At 44.5% G+C, this 22,567-nt stretch overlaps 1 protein-coding gene across 2 annotated transcripts in view; it reads right to left on the bottom strand.

Moving 5' to 3' along the window:
- The window catches only part of LARP1B (La ribonucleoprotein 1B), a 119,930-nt gene that overhangs the window by 46,023 nt on the left and 51,340 nt on the right, over window positions 1–22,567 (bottom strand). Inside the window, exons 4-5 of one of the 2 annotated variants that reach the window (XM_067530173.1) lie at window positions 19,843–19,993; window positions 11,728–11,871 (exon numbers count right to left, since the gene is read on the bottom strand). In XM_067530173.1, the coding sequence (XP_067386274.1) occupies window positions 11,728–11,871; window positions 19,843–19,993 (295 nt within the window). The remainder of the gene's footprint in view (window positions 1–11,727; window positions 11,872–19,842; window positions 19,994–22,567) is intronic. The other variant, XM_067530174.1, reaches the window with a different exon arrangement.

The following is a 22,567-nucleotide window of genomic DNA, read 5'->3' as shown; positions in this document are numbered from 1 at the left end:
CATACTTGACTTCTGATAGAAGAGCTTCCCACTTATCACGTAACTCTTTAAGCTCCTCAAATCAAGTTGTCAATGTTTTGTACTTCCACGTCAAAAGTTGCCTCTCTTGATTGAAGAGCCTTATGGTGTTGATCTATATGGCAACCAATATATTGAGCCATATTGTTGCCATCAAAGTACATTTAAATGACTGTATGTAGCACTGAAGTCCCTTTAGCTCTGTTTTGCACTCAGAAGACAGATTTACTTCCTCGCACTCGATAAGTGCATGTTTTATTAGTGGCAAATGTTTTGCAATTGGTTTAACACTTTCCACGCGAGCTGACCATCTAGTCGGAGACAGATTATGCAATGAACATCTAATCTTTGCAACATCTTCCACCATTAAGAGCTGTGAGAAAAAAATTGTAGATTTTTTGTATGATCCCAAAAATGTGATCACATCACCACATCACTCCACTGCATTTGAGCCACACAAATTTAAACTATGAGCGTCAGAATTAAAAAATTTGGCGAGTGCATTCATTTCAGTAATAACGGCTTGAGCCCCATATTAAAACCATTATTGTACTCCTGTAGTTTGCTCTGTGTGAGAAGAATCAGGGGTAGCATCGACAAGCATAGTAAAATATTTAGATTGTCATCTTTCCGATAATATTTCTTTTGCACTGTATGCTGGATAAACTCATTCTGATTGTCTGCAGAAAGATAATGAGCTTGAAGTCGTTTTCCACTGTCTTGAGATTACCTCATTTTAGTTACATGATATGAAGAACTGAATCATCTTTGGCAAGCAATTCAACAATTCCAAGAAAATAACTGTTATGGCAGTCTCCAATTGTGTTTGAAGTTTCCTGAAAACAAGTCCTCTCTCACCCACTAACAAAGTAACTGACAGAATTCGGTTAAGAAAATTCCTCCAATATTTTGCTTTAGCTTCTATTTCTTTGTCTAGCTGTGAATTTATATCAGTTATCTTCTCTCTAAATCTCACCATTTCAAATAACATTGCTTGTGATGATCACTGATTCATAAGCGCAATTTATCATACAATTTGTGCCATGACAATTCCTTTTTTCCAGCCATTGTCATTTGCCAAAACCGATTTGCAAGAAAAGGCATCTGAATTGAATGATCTACAAGGGAACAAAAGAGCGATTCTGCACTTTCACTCCACACAAGCCAATACCTGTCAGAAACCTCTCCATGTTTTTGGTTGATTTTAATATAGAATTCAGAAACTTTCTTTTTCCGTCATTGGGAAACGTATCTGGATGTCTAGGGTGACTCTTTTCGAACAACAGTTTTGATCAGAGTTGCAGATAGTGCAGTATTTGATAACAGTCTAATATCAAATCCACATCCTTCATTTCCTTGGAGCACAATATTACTTTCAGCAGTGCATGTTTTTTCAGTCTCATTTGCATTGAGTGTTTCCTCCTATTCAAGAACACTAGTTTGGACTGTTTTTGTACTTAAAAATCATACTTTTTAACAAGCTTTTTCATCACATGCTTGCGCTGAACTATTAGGCCCACTGCTAGCTGCTGTGACTAGCAGTTTTGCCTGATCTTCTTTAGTCCTAACCCTACAATTAAACAAAGTACAACTACCCTTTTTACTTTTTTCAAGTTGGGTTTCTTAGTCTTGTTTTTCTCTCCATTTTTGAGCTCCGAACTTATGTTTGCATTCCATAATGAATAGTAAGGACTGATTCAAAATATCACACTCCACAGTTGATACGTCACACACTTACTCAGGCTATTGGTGTTGATGCTCCGCCAGACTGCCAGAGACAGACCAGCAGGATGCAGCAGCGCTTTACTATTACTGCCCAAGTATGCTAATCCTAGCCCAACTGGCTATTTTTAATCAGTTTAAGGGGTCTCTTTTAGCAGTTGTAAATTGTGCTATTCTGGGCTATTTTGCCAACCCTCACTCCAACACACAATTTCTGCTTGAGCAGTGCTGCACTTCCATCTTTTGCCCACCAGAAGCTGTTGTGGCTTGGCACCAAATACACAGCTGGGGCCAGTGGTGTGCGTGGTGGACGTGTGCACAGGGCTGGGGAGCCACTGCGCATCCTGGTGGACGGGCTGGAGGTGGGCCCAATGGTGCAACATGGATGCAGAGCTAGACTACTTGTTGTGGCTACCTGATGCACGAGCTGCGTGGTCCGCACATATATACACGCGACAGTGCTGGTGCCCAGCAAGCTGCCAGTTGTGCTGTTGGGCATGCTCTTCCTGCATGGCCAGGGCTTCCAATGTGCCCGGCTGCCTTCGCCACCACAGGTACCAACGCATGTGTGCCTAGGAGCCCTGCAGTGGGGCCCACCACAGGGGTCTCAGGTGCATGTGGGTTGGTACCTGCGGTGGCGACAAAGGGGGTTGGGAGCTCTGGACTCTCTACTTAGATAGTTTATGTCTCTGTATGCTAATGTTTCTGCAGGAACCTCTTTGTGAGCGACATACTAATGCACTTAAATGGTGGCTTAAGGGAACAAGTACTGTCCCCCGTACCCAAGGGCCATGACTTTCCTCAGGAAATCTGAATGATGTGCACATCGGTGCTCTCAACATGCCTTTACTTGGTATCTGTGGCCACAACAAGGATCCTTTTAGAAGCATAAGAGATGCATGCAATTTTGAAGAAGCTTGGCACCCCACAAGTATACCCGTCAATGCCATACATTCAAGTCCCACCCTGGGACAGCATGGTGTGTCTGGGATAGGTTTAGTGGTATGGAGCAGGCTGTTATGGGAGGCACTGAGATGCCAAACTGAGAAAGTCAGACCACAGAAGTCAGTGAAAGAATCCCAGCCAGGATAAATAAGGTCTATGACCAAAAAAAAAAAAAAAAACAAAAAAAATCCTGGCTAAACTCCTGCCAGGAAGCACTAGACTTGACAAACCAGGAATGTGCTGGGTGTTGGAACAGGCATGCTTGGTACAAGCATCAGACACACAATGCTGAGACCAGAGTGAAAAGTTCTGAACAGTCATGCTCAATGGACAGCACAGGCATAAAAGCACTGAGCGCAAGGGAGTGAGGATGAAGACTGTAATTAATTAAGTAGTTCACACCTTTCAGAGCTTTTGTTTCACACTATATTCATCACCATCATATTCAGCAGAGAACATCACTTTGAGATGAAGAGACCACTTTATACCTCTATAAGCCTCCTATTCTACAGACAGGTGTGCAGAGCTCCTTCTCCATACATGCACACTAGACTCAGATTTGGGGCAAGGATTCTGGAGTTCCATTCTCTGTCCCCTTCCTCTATCCAGGTGGTACATGTAGTTCTCAAAGTCGCACCCTCTTTCCTTCTCCCTAGAGGCTATCACGCTCATCAGAGCGCAGAGAGAGCCAGAAGGCAGGTGAAGCTGGTAGCTGAGTAAGGTGGTATGTCCAGAAAGCCCTATTGTGCCCACCCCACAATCAACCCTTAATTATTCCTGCCTCACCATCACCACTTTCTCAAAAGGGAAATTCAGTACCAAAACTTTAACAAGAGTGAAAGTGGCTTAGCGTTGCTTCATGCCCTTCCCAGAATAAGGGAGTAGGGCTAAATTGAGGCCTCAAAGCCAAGACATATAGAAACTTCTCCCACACCGCCTTAGTTCTGCCCTGCTGGAGCTGGCAGTAGGCACTGGGACCAAACCAAACCTGACATACCCCTAACAAAAGAGAAGGTTATTCACCATGTGCAGTAAACTGAGGTTCTTCAAGATGGTTTTCCCATTGGGTTCTCCATTTTAGATGTCCAGGAGCCCTGTGCCCGTAATCGGGAATTTTTGGTAGCAGTGCTTGGTTGGGCCGCACATGCGCCTTCCCAGTCTCGCTCCACTTCAGGCAGTTACATTGCACAGTGCGACCAACCATCCCTCGGTTCCTTCTCTACCACAGCGTATCAATTGCAGACCCTCCGAAGTAGAGGGGAGGAGGGAGGGTAGTGGAGCACCCACAGGGACATTCATCTTGAAGAACCTCAATTACTGCACAAGATGAGTACCCTTCTCTACTTCTTCAAGGACTGTCACTGTGGGTGCTCCAGTTTAGGTGACTGTAGAGGCAGTGCCCCTCAGTAGAAGGAAAGGGCTTTGGAGCTGCAGTCGTGGCAGATGAGAAAACTAAATCCAGATAGAGCATCTGATGATGAATGCTGCTCTGTCTCATGGTGTTCTGTGAACATATGGGCTGACACCCAAGTTGCTGCTTTGCAGATATTGATAATTGGGACATCGTTAAGGAAAGCTATTTATGCTGACGGCGCTCTGTTAGAAAGGGTATGGACCCCAACCCAGGCTTGTAATTGTTGTTAGCAGAAATGATGCATCTGGATAGCCATTTGGACAGTCTATGTTTTGATATGACCTCTCCTTTTGATCATTATGTGCTAGAGGAATAATTCTTTTGATATTCTGAAATTTTTTGTTCATTCAATGTAGTAAGCTAATGCTCTGCCAACATCTAAGGTGTGGAGTGCTGTTTCTTGTTTGTCTCCATGCAGTTTGGAAAGAACATAGGTAAGTGAATGGGTTGGTTTAAATGGAATGGGGAAGCCACTGTAGGTAGGAACTTGGGGTGTGGTCTTAAGGTGATTTTATCTTTGAAGAATGTTGTTTCTGGGAGGTGTGCCATGAGGACCCCTAGTTCCTCCACACATCTAGCAGACGTGATGACGACAAGGAAGGCCACATTCATTGATAGAGGAAATAGAGAACACATTGCTAGTGGTTCAAATGGGGTTCCGATAAGTCCTCACAAGACTAGATTGAGGTTCCACACATGTAGAAGTTGGAGCCCATATTTCAGAATACGTATTATGGATACCTTTAAGGAAACATTTGGTTATTGGGTGAGCAAATATGGAAAAACCCTCCACCTGATCATAGAATGCCATGATGGCTGCAAGGTGTACTCTGATTGAGCTTGTGGAAAGTCCCAGGTTTTTTGAGTTGTAATATGTAGTCCAATACCACTGGTAAACGAGAAAATGCTGGCGTGATTTGTTTATTCTGGTACCATGTATCGAACCATTTCCATTTATGTATGTGTGTACTTCTTGTAGTGGGACTACAGCTGTTTGGAAGAAGAAAGACATCTTACTAAACAGGTCATTTCATTTTCTCGGAGCCAACCCTCAAGATGGAGTTTTGCCAGGTTGCGGGGGGAGGGGAGGAGGGGGGGGACGACTTGTCCTGCATCTTGGGAGAGGAGATGAGATAGTAGAGGAAAGTTGTGAGGTGCACACAGCCATTTTTATAAGGTAAGGGAACCATGTTTGTCTGGGTCATGTAGGGGCTATGAGGATGATTGTCAGTTGTCCACTCTGATCTTGTGTATGACCTGGCACAAAAGAGGGGTCAGGGGAAAGGCGTACATTAGTGGTACATCCCATTTGGTGAGAAGAACGTCGCCTAGGGAGCAGGGTTCCAAGTCCTCTGGAGCAAAATTGCGGGCACTTGGTGCTCTGTGCTGTTGTGAAGAGGTCTATAATTGGGAACCCCCAACGTTCAACTATGTTGTGCAGAACTCCAGGATCCATCTCCTACTCATGATTCTGGGAAAATCTTCTGCTTAGTACATCTGCTTTGGTGTTTTGACATCCCAGAAGGTAGGATACTGAGATGTCTATGTTGTGATTGATGCACCAGTTCCGGAGCAGCATGGCTTCTATGCATAGGGAATGTGATCATGCCCCCCCTTGCTGGTTTATATAAAACATGCAAGCTACGCTGTCCATGAGGATCTTTATAGCTTTGTCCTTGACAAGGGGTAGGAAATGAATGCAAGCATTGCAGACTGCTCTTAGCTCCAGTAAGATTATATGTAGGTTGGATTCTGATGGGGACTATCAGCCTTGGACTGTGTGGTTGAGCATATGTGCTCCCTAACCTAGTAAGGAGGCATCTGCAGGGATTGTTATTGTTGGAGGTTTTTGTACAAAAGAGACTCCTGCACAAACGTTTTTTGGTTGTGTCCACCATTTTAGGGAGTTTTATTTTGGTTGGCACTGTGAGGCGTTTGTTTAGACTATGTGGTATGTACACTGTCCAGAGACAGGCTTGCAGACATCTCATGTGCAGTCTGGCATGTCTGATGACAAATGTCATTGCTGACATGTGTCCCACTAGTTATAGCACATCGTGGCTGATGTCTGTGGGCTGTCCCTTATTGTTGATATTAAGTTGATAAGGCTCGTGAAGCGCTGATGAAGTAGACTGATTACAGCTTTTGGGCAGTTGAGGTATGCCCCAATGAATTCCAATTGCTGAACTCGTATGAGTGTTGATTTTTGTCTGTTTATTTGTAGCACTAAATTTGTGAAGAGGGCTATCGTGCTCTGCATCCATCGCCTCTTGTTGTGTTGGTGCTTTGATTAAACCATCGTCCAGATATGGAAATATCATGACTGTCTTCAAAGATGTGCTGCCACCACTAACATCTTGGCGTGGTCGATAGTCCAAATGGTAGTATCTTGTACTGGAAGTGGTGTTTTCCTAGGATGAACCTTAGGAATCTCCCGTGTGAAGGGTGTATTGTTATGTGGAAATGTGTGTCCTGGAGGTCTAGGGCCAATCTCCTCTGAATTGTGCTGAATTATGGTTGCTAGCATCACCATTTTGAAGCATTGGGTTTTCATGAATTTGAGTTTTTGTAAATCAAATATGGGCCTCCATCTGCCCATCTTTTACTGGGTTAGAAATGAATGAGAGTAGAACCCCTTCCTTGTGCTATGTTATTGGTTCTACTGCACCTAGATGCATATGAGGTGATCTACGTTCTGTTACAGTAGGTGCTCATGAGAGGGGTCCCTGAAGAAGAATGGAGAGGGAAGGAGAAAAAGGGATCAGAGTAGCCAGTCTTGATTATTTCTAAAACCCAACTGTCTGAGGTGATGGTCTGCCAGACTCAGTGAAATGGTAAGAAGCAATCTCCGAATGGGTGGGAGATGGTATGTGTTTCCAGCACTTGAATTTATGGGCATCTTGGGCCCTTGACCACACCTTCAAAATTGATGTCTCAAGGTAGACTGTTGGGATTTCGAAGGTTGGGAATGGGTCTGTCGTTGTCTAGTCTGTCTCTGTTTTCGTCGCTGCTCATATTGCCTCTGTGGTAGTGTGTAAGGCATCAACCGGAATCCTTGTGTATAATACCTGCCCCATTTTCTCTTATTTGCTGGAGCATAGATGCCAAGGGATTTTAGTGTTGCCCTTGAGTCCTTCAGGGCATGAAGGGACTCCTCTATCCTGGCTGCAAATAGTTTTGGACTTTCAAAGGGGAGGTCCTTGACCATTGACTGCAGTGCTCTCAGAAAGCAAGAGAGACAGAGCCATGATGCACAACGCATGACTACAGCTGTTGCGATGGAGCGCACTGCTGTGTCTGTGGAGTCAAGTGAAGCCGGTAATGCTGTCCTGGTGGTGAGATGGCCTTCCGAGATATTAGCTCTGAATTGTTCCTTCTTTTCCTTGGGTAGACCGTCAATAAATTGTCATTTTTGAAAACACTATGTGAGTGTACTTTGCCATTAGGGCTTTGTAGTTTGCGATCCTAAAATTGTAAGGTCACAGATGAATAGGCCTTGTGGACGAAGAAGTCTAGACTCTTCCACTCTCGGTCACGTGGGACGGTTCTGGAGTGGTGCTGCCTTCCCCTGTCATTTACTGCATCCACCACAAGAAAATTTGGTTTTGGTGGGGGGTGCAAAAAGAGGAATTCCATTCCCTTAGATGGCACATAGTACTTTTTGTCAGCTCTTTTACAGGATCGAGGTGCTGTTGTCAGAGTGTGCCAGATGGTTTTGGCAGGCTCCATGATAGCATCATTAATTGGTAATGCTATCTTAGATGAGGTAGATATCTGAAGTGTATTCAGTAGTTTATGCTGGGACTCGGCTACTTCTTCTAAAAAAATGTCCAGGGACTCTGTTACTCTTTTGGAACTGTTTGAAGTCATTCCCCGACGTGGGAGGGTTGTGGCATGATTGTTTCGTCCAGTGACAAGGAAGACAAGTTGGCCAGTGGTAAGGCTTCTTGGTCTTGAGGTTTCTTCAGTCTCCTCAATCACCTCTCTTCCTGGGGCTCTGAAGGTCCTGATGTTGACGGTGATGGGGAGTGAATATTGGTGGGCTAGGGAGCTTGTGATGTTGTGCTCTATATGCAGTCCATGGGTGCCAGTAGAGTCACTGTGGTGGGAAGGTTGGGGTGTCGACACCCAGGGGTGTTGGTATCAGCTATGTGCTTCTGAGCCCAAATGGCATCCTTTTTGGTGAGATGGCCCTGATCTGGTGGATGAATGTGCGGGTGAAGAGTGATGCAATGAGTATATCTACCCTTCATCCTCCTCCTCACTTGAAAAAGGAGGGGCGGACGTGAGCGAGGTAGTCAGCTGGCTCATTACTGAGTGGGCTGGAGTGCAGTCGGTACCAAAGAGTGGGAATTCCGACACAGAGGAGAGCATCAGGTCTTTGTGCTGTAGGAATTGTTGTGGTACCAGGAACGGTGGTACCAATGCAGGTGTTGTTGGCAGTACAGATGTCTGTGTTGTCGTCGTTGGTGCTGAGGATCTCCTGCTTTGCACTGTAGGTGCCGAAGATGGCACCATTGTCTGCAGCTGTGTTGAGCTGCTCGGTGCCGAGTGCCTCTTTAGCTCCAAGGGTACCAAAACAGAGGGTTTTGCTTTTCCTTTGCCTTTTGTGCCTCCCTCTGAGCTAGCCCACTTAGGGTCTTTCGCTCTTAGGGTGCCCATGGTACCAAATGGTCCCATTGCACCAGAGTCAGATGTTCCTGGTGCTATCGGTACCAATGGGATCTCCCTGATTAAGGAGCACTGTTTTTTAGCCGGTTCCCGTGAAGGCGAAGTTGGAGCCCGTTTTTCTGCCACCTTCTTGGCAGAGTGTTCTTTTGTAAGAGACTTTACAGAAGTACCGCTGTCAGAAACTACCGCTGGTGATAGTTAGATAGGTGGGGTCTGAGACTCAGGGTTCAAAGCTAACTGTTGAGATTTCTCCATCAGTCATTGTAATTGAAGATCACTCGCCTTCCTGGCTCTGGCTTTGAAGTGCAAGCACTTTTCTGGTATATGTGTCTCGCCAAGGCAGCAGACACACTGTGTGTGTCTGTCATAGACTGGAATTGATAGTGTGCATGTCAGGCAGTGTTTGATCCAGGGGAGCCGGCCATGCCAGAGAGGTTTTTGGGGGAGAAGAAGGGAGAAATTTACTATTTTAAAGGGTAAGTATGGAACTGAAACTTAGTTTTCTAATAAGAAAAAATGAAGACAAAAAAAAAATCAAAATAAGGTAAGTAGTAAGGATCAATATAACTAAGTAAATGCTAAATTTAGCTACTATTTACTATCTTACATTAAGTTAAGGTAATAGGCAATAGGCATTACTAAGTGCTCTAACTCAAGCCAAAGGCGGTAGAGAAGGAACAGAGGGATGGTTGGTTGCATAGTACTATGTAACTGCCTGAAGTGGCACAAGATGGGGACAGCGCATGTGCAGTCCAACCAGGCACTGCTACCAAAAATCTCTGATTACAGGCGCAGGGCGCATGGACACCTTAAGTGGAGCATCCACAGGGATGCTTCTCGAAGAAGTGTGGAATCAAAGAATTAATCATAAAATTGATTAATAGAATGCCTGGTCTGAAACTGGTCATAGAAGGCCTGGCCTGAAGTTGTAGCCTGAAACTGAAATAGAAGCCCCAGACTAAACCATTAACAGAATGCCTCAACTGAAATTAGGATAAAGATGTTAAAATCCCACAAGAGGTCTCTGAACCACACCCGAGAGGCAAGTCTCTGTTATGAGCCTTAAGCCTTATTGAAGTCTGAACAGACTTCAACTGTTTTGATAAGTACCAGTACCTGCCCCCCTTTGTCTTACTGGCCCCATAGAGACTTACTCCATACAAATTAGCATTTGAACAAGTATTGTGTCACCACCCATCTTCGGGTGTTAGCCAGGGTCCCTGAAAACCTGATTGTATAATCAAGTGACTCATTGGGCGGTCCTGTGAGGGCGTCTGGTGTGCCCCACTGTGCATTGTGACTGTCTTTCCTGTTAAGTATAAACTGTTAATCAAATTCCACTATACGATCAACATGTTAATGAACTAAGCAACCCCTATATAAAGTCTTTTGTATCTGGTAGCCAGGTGAAGTACATTTGCCCAGCATCCAGACATGCTGCTTGACTTCCCTATAGCCACCTGGGTTTTCCCTATGCTATGGTTATGTGATTGTGTGTGTCACAATTAAAGCTGTACCCGATCCAACTCTAAAATGTAGCAGTGTGATTCTTTTCCACGACAGAAGAATCTGTCATTTTGTCATTTGCTGTGTTGTGTCCAACACAATTCTCTACCATCATTCCTCTTCTCACACCCTCCCTGACTCTCACTAGCTGTACTGATTTAGGGATTAGTAGCAAGCATATTTCCAGATCCCTATTTTCTGACACACATTATGCAGGAGGCCTGAGCAGATAATTACAATGATCCTCTTAGCTCTAAAAGATAGTACATTAAAGGTTTTAAAACATCTATTGCATTTCAAAGCTGATGGAATGACAGCCACTGTGTCCTTTAGAGACCGACATTGCAGTAGGTATTTCAACAAGATCAGGGAATACAAGAGTGTTTCAACTCATTCTAGCTCTCTTGCATGTTCAGTGTCCACCAGAACTTCACTTCTGCACTGGTACTCACACTACCATGTATCCTGTGTGCTGCACTGAGGCTTGGGGGAGATCCAAAAGTCTTCTGGCATACACCATAGTGTACCATAAGGCTCAGTCAGAGCTAACAGAAGATAAGGTGATGTCTCAGAGAAAATACTTAGGACAAGGATGAACAGGTATTAATATCTGACAAGTCTTTAGTGGTTTGTCTGGAGTCGGCAAAGTGGTCAAGAATTAGCTAACTGAACAACACACTTTTGCTAAGATGGACCTAAACTCAACATATATCCTAGTCAAGAAAAGTTTAACAATTACCCCCACACGCACACTAATCTTCACTTTTTTTGCTGTCCTCCACAGGCTCAAGAAGGGTACTATCCTATAATCTCTCATAGGGACTCAATGGAGCATCTCTCAAAGTAGACAGAGTTAATGTTACATGGAGGTATGGTGAATGAGCCAGCAACTTAACTTTTTATTTTTTGGTTGTGAGAAGTTAAATTTGGCTACTCTCCACATTCTGAAAGGGCACAAGTCAGTGCTAAAGAACCTTAACTGTGTTAATGTATTTGGCAGTGATTTATTATGTGTGTGAGTGTGCACACGCATGCGAGTACACAGCTAATGAGTCAAAATCTTTAAAAGTTTTTAAAAATAAACCTTTTCCATCCACTATTCAAATACTCAGAATAACTACAATTTTCTTTCAGATAAATTATTGAACAATATTGGCATTAGAAGCACTGTTAACACCAAAGTCAAGTTTCTGCACAATCAACTATGCTACTGAAGTCTGTTCAGGAGAGACCTTGTATTGGAATAGTAAGTCAAGAAAGAAGGCCCTTAACAGGTTACAATGGACAGGCTTTAACATCCAGTCTCACAGCATACCTGGTTTCTACCAGTATTTTACTTTCACTGACATTTAACATTCAATGAACAAAAATTTTAAGTCACACTGAGGCACTCTCATACCACAATGAGAGCCATTGTAAAAGCCAAAGAGTTAGGACTGAAAGCTACTTACTTCTTGTCTCGTTTCGTCTGTTGTTGTATGGCACTAGTTTGCTTGTTTCTGGCTGAGATCTTGAACTATTTCGAGAGCCTGGTCCTTCTTGGCTATCTGGTCTTACATCATCTAAATGAAGTGGCACCCACTTCTGTTTGTTACCTTAAAAGAGTGGGGGAAAATATATTCTCAACCTTAACTATGGTGCAGCTAGGCATTTCATTATAATTCAGTTGCTTTAGAATATATTGTATAATTATTCATTTTGAAGGAACAATTAATAGCTCTTAAATAATAAGTTTTCCTAAAATATTTAAAAAATAGGAAATATCTTAATACCATAAATGTAATGTACCATGACTAAGTAAAAATAAAATCAGAAGTTAAGAACTTTTCATTTTTACATGATATATCTTAAAGTAAGCCTTGAATCTAATAACTGAAGTGAATTTGGTCAAACTCAAAGGAGGAAGCAAAAGTGGAGCTTACTTACTATAACTGGAGATTCTTTGAGATGGGTGGATGGGTGGTCCCTATTTCTATTCCATATGTGGGTGTACAACATGTGGGCCATGAGTCTGAGTCTGGAAATTCTTCAAAGCAGTGTCCATCGGCCCACACATGCGTAGTAACTCTCCTCATGCTCCCGATCAAAGGCATAAAAGACAGTGTGGGTTGACACCTCTCCACTTCTTACTCTTACTGCAAATTCAACAGGATCCAAAGCAGAAGGAGTGGCGGGGGGGAGGAGGGGGAGTAGTATAATACAGATAGAGCACGCATCTTGAAGAACCTCCAGTTACGCTTCATAACCTCCACTACTTCGAATGGTCCTTGTGTATATTCCACATATGGGCGATTGGCAAGCACTGTTCAGACTGGAGGCTGGTGAGAGGAAGCTGGTAACAAAGCACTATGATCCCACTGCTACATGCGCAGCTGAGGAATGAATTAGAGCAGTGTTTCTCAACGACTGGTCCATGGACTGACAACCGCTCCCTGAGATCTCCCTGAGTCCCTGGCATCAAAAAGATTGAGAAACACTGAATTAGAGCACAAGGTGTCACAAATGTGTGGATCAAACTCCAGGTGGCCACTCTGCAGATATTCTGCAGCGGAACATCTGATTGGGATGCCGTAGAGGCAGAATGTGCTTGCATGGCGTGAGTTGTGACACCCTCAGGGGGAGGAATGTTTGCTATCTTACAGCACTCTACAACACATCCTGAGAACCATGCTCTCTCTACTACAGCAAAAGTCTCAGTGATTTCCTAACAGGCTTTGTAGGTAGAACACCAGGACCTGCCAGACACTGAAGGAGTAAAGTCTTGTGTCTTCAGAGGAAGTGTGGGGTTTTGGTAAAAATACAACTAAGTACTGTTTGAGTGACCTGGAACCATGGCACAAGTTGCTATGGGCTGAAAAGGTGGACTAATGAGCTTGGACAGGATGAGGTCACGGTCCTATTGAGGGGCAGGTTAAAGCAGTAGTGGGAAGATCCTGATCAGGACTTTCATGAATCATACTGTAGCTGGGAGAGTCAAGATGGAGCATCCTTTCTCCGGAGGAAGGCAGGCACAAATAGCTGCTAGGTGTACTCTTCACAAACCATTAGAGACCCCTGACATCTTCAGGGACAGGAGATAGTCTAGAACAACGGGGATGGCTACAATATCTTGAGAATATTGGCGTAGTTGTGCCCTGGCTGAAAAGCATCTTCAGTTAGCCTGATAGCAGGTTCTAGTAGATTATTTTCTACTCTAGTTAAGGATCACGTGAACTGGGGCTGAACAGGAGCATTCCATTTCTGACAGCCATCCAAAAACCAGGATGTGAGGCATAGTGAGGAGCCCAGATTGGGATGCTTGATCTTCCCCTGTCCTGGTTCAGGAGATCTGGGAAGCACAGGATCCTAATTGGTGGGTAGGTGGGGGGGGAGGGGAAGACATCATTAGAAATTCCATGAATCAGAACTGCCTTGGCCAGTGGGGTGCTAGGAGAATGATGTTGGCTTTGTTGTGATGTATCTTCCTTACAACCTACAGAAGCCGGGGAATGGAAGGAAAGGCCATCTGAGACCATTCATCCAGGACATCAGCAGAGTATCACCTTGAATGTTGCAATAGGGGGAGCTTTCTGTTTATTTCATGTTCAGAGAGGCCCCATAGCAAAATACCCAGCTGTGTAAAATCTTGCTTAGGACCATGTCATGAACTTCCCATCAGTGGTCTATTAAGAAGCTTCTGCTTAACTTGTCTGCCAGGGAGTTGAGTACACCAGTATGGCATGCAGCCTGTATCATGATGCGGTTTCTGACACACCTGTTCCAAAGTCTGAAAGCTTCCTGGCAGAACAGATGAGCTTTCACTCCTCCATTTTTTTATATAAACCACCATGGTGACATTGTCTAGTATTTACTCCTGAGGGAATTCTGCATCAAAAAATTAAAATTCTGCACACTATTTTAAAATTCTGCCAATTTTATTGTCAATAAATAAACGTGGAGGCTCCAGTCTGGCAATGGGGAGCACAAGCCACTGGCTGCATGGAGATGGGAGATCACTCTGCAGCACCCCCGCTCCTGGGACATGGACTCGGCGATGAAAATGCACCTGACTGGAGCTTCCATGTTTATTTACTGACAGATTTTGCAGACTTTTACAATACTTTGTACAGAATTTTTATTTTTTGGTGCAGAATTCCCTCAGGAATAGTACGTGAAGCAACTCGCTAGGGTTAGCAGCTCCACACCAGGCACACAAGGTGTGAGCAAACTGGCTCAGCCTGGCAGGATCCAAATGTGGAGGGGCTTAGTGTGTGTGTGGGGAAGGGGAGGAGGGAATCCAGGTGTGAGGTGAGAGGGTTCTGTGAGGGGCAATCTGGGCATTGGCAGTTCAGTGGGAGACCTGGGGACAGGGCGGATCTGGATGCACAGGGGCTTGTTGGGGGAGCTCCGGATGCAGGGGCAATGGAAGTCTGCAGAGGGGTCCAGGTGAAGGTGACTGGAGCTCAGTGGGGGTGGGAGGTCTGGGTGCTGGAGGAGTAGGGATTCGGGGGGTGGGTGTCTGGGTGCATCTGGTTGGGGCGGGGATCAGGGAGGCTTGTCAGGGTGATCCAAGTACCTGGGGGTGGGGCTCATTGGGGTGTGGGTTTGAGTACACGGGCTCACCAGGGAGTAGTCTGGATGCAGGGAAGTGGGGCACGGTAGACCGGTGTGGGTAGAGAGGTGGAGGTCTGAATGCAGGGGGAAGGGACTCAGTGGAAATGCAGATGCGGGGGGCTTGTCAGGATGCCTTGTCCAGATGCTTAAGGGGTGGGGCTTGTTGGGTTTGGAATGTCTGGGGCTCAATGGGGGAAGCTAATGACCCAACCAGTGGACCAAACCTGGTGATGAATCCTGGTCAGTTGCCTCCTGAGGCACTTTGCACACATGCTAAAAAGCAGGGGGTGGGTCTGGGTACAGGGGTGGGGATCCAGGTGCAAAGGCATAAGATATGGTGGAGGGGGCGGTCTAGATGCTGGGGGGAAGGGCTCAGTGGGGAGGGCTGCGTGCAAGAGGGAGAAATGAGGATCAGCAGGGGTGTGGGTATGGGGGGGTTCCGGATGCACAGGGGGTGGGTGGACAGGGGGGTGGGAGTCTGACCTGGCAGGCACCAGCTGGGGCATCCCCAGGGACTTACCTCTCTGCCAGCTGCTCCAGGCACCTGAAATGACACGCCAGTGCTGCTGGGGAGAGGCATGTGACCACTCTTGCAGCTTCCCTTTGCTTCCCCCTCAAACTCATTTTTCTGCAGGGAGCATGAATTCTGTGTACACAGTGAATGGCACACAATTCCCCCAAAAGTACATAATATTATCTGTGTATGGAGTGAGCACGTAAGTGGAAAGGTGGCCTTACATGCAAAGAACCTTGTCCCCAGTTCCAGTAAGCTGATATGTAGTCTGTCCTCTCATGGGGACCTGGAGCCCTGAGCACTCCACCCTAGAAGGGATCTGTCAGTCACACTGGTGGCCCTGTGGGTGGGAGGGCTGAAGGGAACTCCCAATTATGAGCTTTTCTGGGTTTGACCACCAAGTTAGGGAGATGAAACTCTGGCAGGAACAACCTGGAGTTGATGTGGTTCTTACTTGGTCAATAGATCAAGGGGAGCCAAGCCTGCAGGCACTGCAAGTGGAACCTGACAAAAAACGTCAAGTAGGTGCATGTGGCCGTGAGACTTAAAAGTGAGAGGCACTTGTGCACTGTGGTTGATGATCTTTGAGGGGTGTATGAAATCAGGTTGCTCTTGGTCTGAAACCTTTCTGAGAGGAGGAATGCTCTTGTGGAAACCAAGTCCAACCATACCCCCATAAACTTACCGAGCAGGTGGGTAACAAAAGCGATTTTTCTTCATTTACGCAAATGCCTAGGGTGGTTAAAAGTTATCTGAGAAACCCTGTTACCAACCTGATGAGATTGGCGTGCCAGGAGCCAATCATCCAGGTATGGGAATACTATATAGTCCTCACATCTTATTGGGGTTGCTAACATAGAAAAAACCTTCGTACATAGTGTGCGTGCTGGTTTTTCATACCCTTGCACAACAGTTATACCAATAGAGGTCTGTAGTATAGACCAGACCTCAGTCTCTTAGAAACTATGTGCCACAGTTGCCTATTGATAGGCAACTGAGCACTTTCGGCAGCTGCCTGAGCCACCAGCGAGTTGGATGGAGGATGGGAGAACAATTTAGTCCCTTGAGCAGGAACAAAACACCTCCTGGGCGTTTTTGGTGTAGCAACACAGGAAACTGGAATGTGCCATACCACCCTAGCCAGTTCTAGTATGGCCTCATGGATTAATAGGGCCACCTTACTTGGTTCCTGTGGCTACAAGATGTCCAGGAGCTGGTCTTAAGGGTCATGGACCTCCTCTAAGGGGACTGAGTGGTTGCAGGGGAAGGCAAGGAAGGAGTGGCCACACTGTCCAATGAAAAGGCACCCAGTGGAACCACTGGTACCTGCGGATCCGGTTCCACCTCCTCCACTGACGGAACCAGCTGGTCAGAGAGATGGGAGTGATATGACTCAAAGGGGCCCGGATGCCTACCCTAAGAATCCCACAGACCCCAATAAGGCCACAAAGAGGGATTGATTGTTTGCAGGGCACCCCCAAGGAAACCAGTATCAGAGGTCCTTGGGGGAGGGAAGAAGTGAGTCATGCCTGGTAGAACTATGAACCTTGACTGTCTATTGGGGCTCAACTCCCTCCACAAATTTACTGGTGTGACCATCTCCTCTGATTCATCTGAGTTTCAGAATTTCTCCAACAGTAGCAGTGCAATGCTGGGGCACTCCTGTCAGATTGCTGGGAGGTGAGAGAGCTCCTAGAATAGTTACGTAGACTCCTCCTCTGAATAAAGACATCATTCCAGATGGCCGGGCCAGAAAGCAGTGGAGACTGTGGATAAGGGAGAAATATATCCTCCGGGGTTATACAAGTCTTGGTACGCCCTCGTACCCAAGGAGTTTCCACAGTTAAATCTGACAAATCCGGTGCATCTGCAGCGACCGGACAGTCTTCACAGGGATGAGGCAATATCGATGATGGGTCCAGACCAGCACTTGTACAAAGAATTAGCGAGTTTCTATCCTATGATTCACAGAGCCATAATCAGGGTGGGATCAACAGGGCAGCCAGCCAGGGTGCAACATCAGGGAGAGTGCAGAAAATTGGGGCGGACCAAAAAAAAAGATAGAGGACTGCAGCAGGACTCAGGATCGGGACCCCACAGGATCTGCTGCCATAATAGCAAGAGTGGGATAAAATTTCAACAAACAATGCAGGAGTGGGTATGGCAGGATGGGATGGGAGCAGGACTAAAAAAAAATAGTCCTTCTGAGCCACATATATGATCGTCCCAGTCAGAAACTACCGCTCTCCAGCTGCCGAGTTCTGAAGGCAGCGCTGCTGCCAGCAGCTGTCAGAAGTAAGGGTGGCAATACTTAATGCTGCATGGTAGGCAGGAGTGGGATAAAAATTCAACAAACTATGTGGTGGCGGGTGGGAGAGGGCATTGCAGGGCAGGGTGGGACAGGATTAAAAAAATAGTCCCACACAGGGCTCTAGTAGGGGGTGCAAATATGCTTGCTTGCCCCAGGCACTAAAATGCCTAGTTAAAGCATTGACGATTCACTACTGAGGTGACAGATCTTTTTTTTGATGCATCCTGCCCTCTGATCGGGGGGGCCTTCATCAGAGCCTGTTCCTTAGGCTCCACATGCAAGGTTTCACTCCTGCACAGGTTCAGGGATTTGTTCTTGCTCCCATGAGAGTGCCCTCTAGTCTCCAGGGAGCCCTAGAAGATGAGCGCTCTGCTTCAAAGGTGCATACTTGGAGGGATACCGCTGATTAATTGAGGCTGATGTACAGAAGGGTCCCCATGGCGACACTGGAGAAGAACTTCATAGCTTTTTCCATCAGGTGCTTCCATACGCAAAGCTCCCTGGAGGGAAGAAGTGACAGCTACTACTCTTCATAGAGATATGCGCCTCACCCAGATAGTACAGACAGCATTGATATTTTTCACTGATTGAGAAGGATCAAGGGCAGGTGATGCATTTCTTGAATCCCAGGACTCTGGGCATAGTCCTAGAGCCAGAGAGATGCTCCCCAATGGAAAAGAAAGAAATACTCTGCACTATATTATAAATTTTAACTAACTTAAGAGTACAACTATTTACAAATGTTTTCTTTATAAATTATGCAATGAAGAGAAGGAAGACAATTCTGACTTAGGCCATTCGGCAGTAAGGAACTGGAGAGGTGTCAACCCACACTTTTCTTTTATACCCTCAATCAGGAGCATGAGGCAAGCAATTGTGCATGTGTAGGTCAAAGGATGCTGCTTTTAAGTGTTTTCCAACTCAGCTGCATAGCGCGTATGCGTACCTGCATGTGGAATACACATAAGGACTATCACCTGAAGAACATGAGGATATCTACCTAAAAGAAAGAAGAGGCCTCAGTTCCAAGAGATGGAAATTTATTTTCTTGACAATGTTAAGTTGTAGTATGCTAAAGTATAGTTTAAATACTAAGATGAGGCATATAAAACAAAAATACCTTAAATATCAAAAGGGTAAAAAGATTCATAATACTGTAACTCTAACCATAACACCTGCTAATCTGCACTTGGTTGGAAGGTGGGGCAGCCACCTACATATGCAAAAAACAGTCCAATATGGATCATGAATAAAAAAAATCAGCTATCAGATGAATCAAATTATTCAGATCCAAGATTTGTGCTCCAAAACATGAAATTCTCTGCTTATATGACACAAATTTTGTTCTTGTCTGGCAGATAGTATAAAAAGAGCCAAGAATATAAAATGTGTTATTCACTAATAGAAGAACTCCGCTGTCTTGGAATTTCCAGTTTTGTGCATTATCCACTATTTGGAATTCTAGAACAACAAATATTTTTTAGAAAGTTCTGCAATTTCGGGATATATTTGCCTTAAATGCCAGTACACGAGTTATCCAGAATTCCTTAAAGCTGAAGATGTATAGATCTCAAGTTATTTTCTAACTTGAGACTAATTTTTAGTTCTCAAAATTTGTGCTATCCTACACCCTGATGTAAGTGTATGGATGATACATTATCCATTTGAGTTCTCAAAACTTGTCTTTGCAAGATACATAGAAAACAGTTTCCATTTTAGTTTCCATATTTTACTGTGAAGAAAGCTGTTTTAAAAAACATCAACTCAAAATCTAAAGTGTCCCCCCCACCAAACTAGCTTATCCAAAATAAGACAGAAGTGAAATCAATAGATTCAGCAAAACTTTCTACTCTAGACGGCTCTCAGGGAAGGCAGAAGAGCATGGAGCACTCTCTCAGGAGTTCATTATTCTTTGACAAGTCAAGACATCTCAAAAATGAGAAAGGGGGTGGGAAATGAGTTTTAAAACTTTACACTGCAAACAATGTATCCAGTCTCCTGCACATACTGAAAGAGGAAAATAGAAAAGCATAAAGCGTGTCATCAAGTCATTCACCTTCCTACTATCTGGAAGGAGGTTTATTATAGAAAGTTTTTTGTAATATATTAACTCAGAATTGTTAAATTTTGCATAGTGCCTAGACCAACCTTTTTTCCTTTGATTGTTATACTGAGCCTCATCTTCACTGACATTTTCTCCAGGACCATCTGGGATTTCACTGTTCGCTCTCTTTTCAGTTTTTTCCTCCTTTTCTTTTTTATTTAGTGTTTTTTTATTCTGATGATTTATGGTTTTGCACTGCAAAAGATATTAAACATTTTTCACGATTTCATGGATGTTGACAGCAAAAGCTACATTTAAAAGCAAGCTTTCTTACTTATTAACATGACAAAGTAAGCGGCTCTCAATCTTGGAGTATGACAAACTCTTATTAAATTAAATTATTTTTATTATAAACAGACTAAGTTTTCATTTTAAAAATATTTCTAAGTTTGATTACAAAACAACTTTAGAATGCAAACAGTTATAACAATCAGATGTACTGAATATGTAACACTGCAGAATAGACAATTATGTTATTTTCAACGATGTATAAATGATACCTTCTAAAAAAATAAAGTGACATTATCTAGTTTATAGCAAAATATAAGAAAGAGGAGTTACCTACCTTATTGTATTCAAAATATGTGAATATTTGTATTCCACTATGGTTAAGTATGTGCACCTGTTTCCCCTATCTGTAAGTATGTGCACCACACGCCTGAGACCAGAGAATTCTTGCAAGTGGTGTCCATTAGTCTGCACTTGCACCTCTGCTCTCTTCATGCTCCACACTGAGGATATATAAGTGGTCAGGTGGACTGACCACCTCTAGTTCCTTCCCAACTGTGAACCTTATGCCCCAAGGCAGAGGGGAAGGAGGGTGGGTAATGGAATACAGTTAGGGACTACACATCTCAAAAAACACCAGTTACAACAATATAAGTAGTTACCCTTTCTTCTTCAAGTGCTGGTCCCTATATGTATTCCACTGTGGATGACTAACAAACAGTACTGAATGAGGAAGAGGGTGCAAGAATGGAGGTGGTGTAGCTGCTTATAGAAATGCTGTTCCAAAGGATGCATCAGTGGAGGTGTCTTGGACCAAGCAGTAATGTCTCTTGAATGGGTGGATGCAACACCACACAGCTACCCTGCAGCTATCAAGCCGTGCCATCTCTTGAAGTGATACTACTGAGGTTGTTTGTGCCCTTGCAGAGTGAGCCCTTACCCTGTGAGATGAAGGAAGCTGTGCCAACTGATAATAGAGTAGGACACAGTCAGAGATCCTCTTAGAGATTCTTTGAGAAGATACAGGTTGCCCTAATACTTGTTCCGCTATGGCAACAAACAGTGTAGGTAATTTTCTGATCTTTTCATTCTTTGTAGGACAAATGCCAATACTCACCTCACATCAAGGGACTGAAGTCTCTTCTTGCTAGAGGCATGGGGCTTCAGGGAAAAAACACAGGTTAGTGAATTGACTGGTTTATGCGAAATTCCGAAAGTATCTTAGGAATGAATTTTGGGTGTAGCTGTAGTGAGAATTGGTCCTTATGAAATATTAGGTATAGCACATTGATTATTAGGGCCCCAAATCCACCTACGCTTCCAGTCAAAGTGATGGCAATGAGGAACGTGACCTCCTCTGACAGGTAAGACATGGAACACATGGCTAGTGATTCAAAGGAGGATTAGAAGATTCCAATGAAAGATTGGTTTCTTTTCTGGTGCAAAGTTTCTGAACAGATCCTTCAAAAAACCTGGCTGTTACTCAGTGAGTAAAGATTGAGTAACCATCCATTGGCAGATGACATGCACGGATATGTGGCCAGATGAATGTGTAGTGAGTTAAGGGACAGGCCCGTTCTCTTGAAAGTAAGAAGATATTTCTGACATTTTGGACTATCTGCGGTCTCTGGGAATACATAGCTATGTTTGGCCCAGATAGAGAAACGTTTCCACTTACCTAGGTAACATTTTATGATGGCATCCCTTCTGCTATTATTAAGAATGGTTTCCACAACTTCAGACTAGGAACATTATAGGTTTGATGCCCTCCAAATACCAAAGTTGTGAGATGAAGAGCATCTGGGTTGGGATACCTGACCCTGCCATTCTTTCGGGTTAAGATATCCAGGAAGGTCTGAATGCTGATAGATGGACGGGACGACATTTGTGGGAGACCTGGAAACCAGAATTGTCTGGGCTGTTTGGGGGCGATGAGAACGCCTCATGCCCTATCCAGTCAAATCTTCTGCAGAACCTGAGGTAATAGGAGGAAAGGAACAGCTGAAGTGATCCGACCAAGGCAGTAAGAGAGCATCCTTTCTGGAGTACTGTCTTTCAGCTCCCTTGGAGCAATATATGTTGCTATTTCTGTATGACTGGGGGCAAACAGGTCTAAAGTAGGTGTTCCCCCACTGACTGAAAATCCTGTTTACTACTGAATTATGCAGCTCACACTTCTGAAGGGTGGCAAAATATCTTCTGAGGCTGTGTGTCAGTGAATTCTGGGCTCCTAGAATGTACACTGTCAATAGGGTGCCATAAGTTGACCACATCTATAAACAGGGAGGATAGATCTCACCCCTACCTGCTTGTGTAAAACAAAACAGTTATATTGTCTGACATCATCAGGACATTCTCGGATTGTATGAGTTGTAGGAATGCTTTGCAAGATTCTTTACAGCTCAGTTCTGGAAGATTTACGTGGAATCAGGATTCGTTAGTGCCTTATGCTGTAGGATTGCCCATGTGGGCTCCTCAGACTACCAGGATACAACTGTAATTATCGTCTTGTCAGGTGTGGGGGATGGAAAGGGAATTCCC

This window comes from Emydura macquarii, unplaced genomic scaffold, assembly GCF_026122565.2.
Source record: "Emydura macquarii macquarii isolate MOO-44397 ecotype Brisbane River unplaced genomic scaffold, CSIRO-AGI_Emac_v2 contig_3044, whole genome shotgun sequence".
Lineage (NCBI taxonomy): Eukaryota > Metazoa > Chordata > Testudines > Chelidae > Emydura > Emydura macquarii.
Note: the sequence above shows the minus strand (reverse complement) of the source record. Positions and strands in the feature narration are given on the sequence as shown.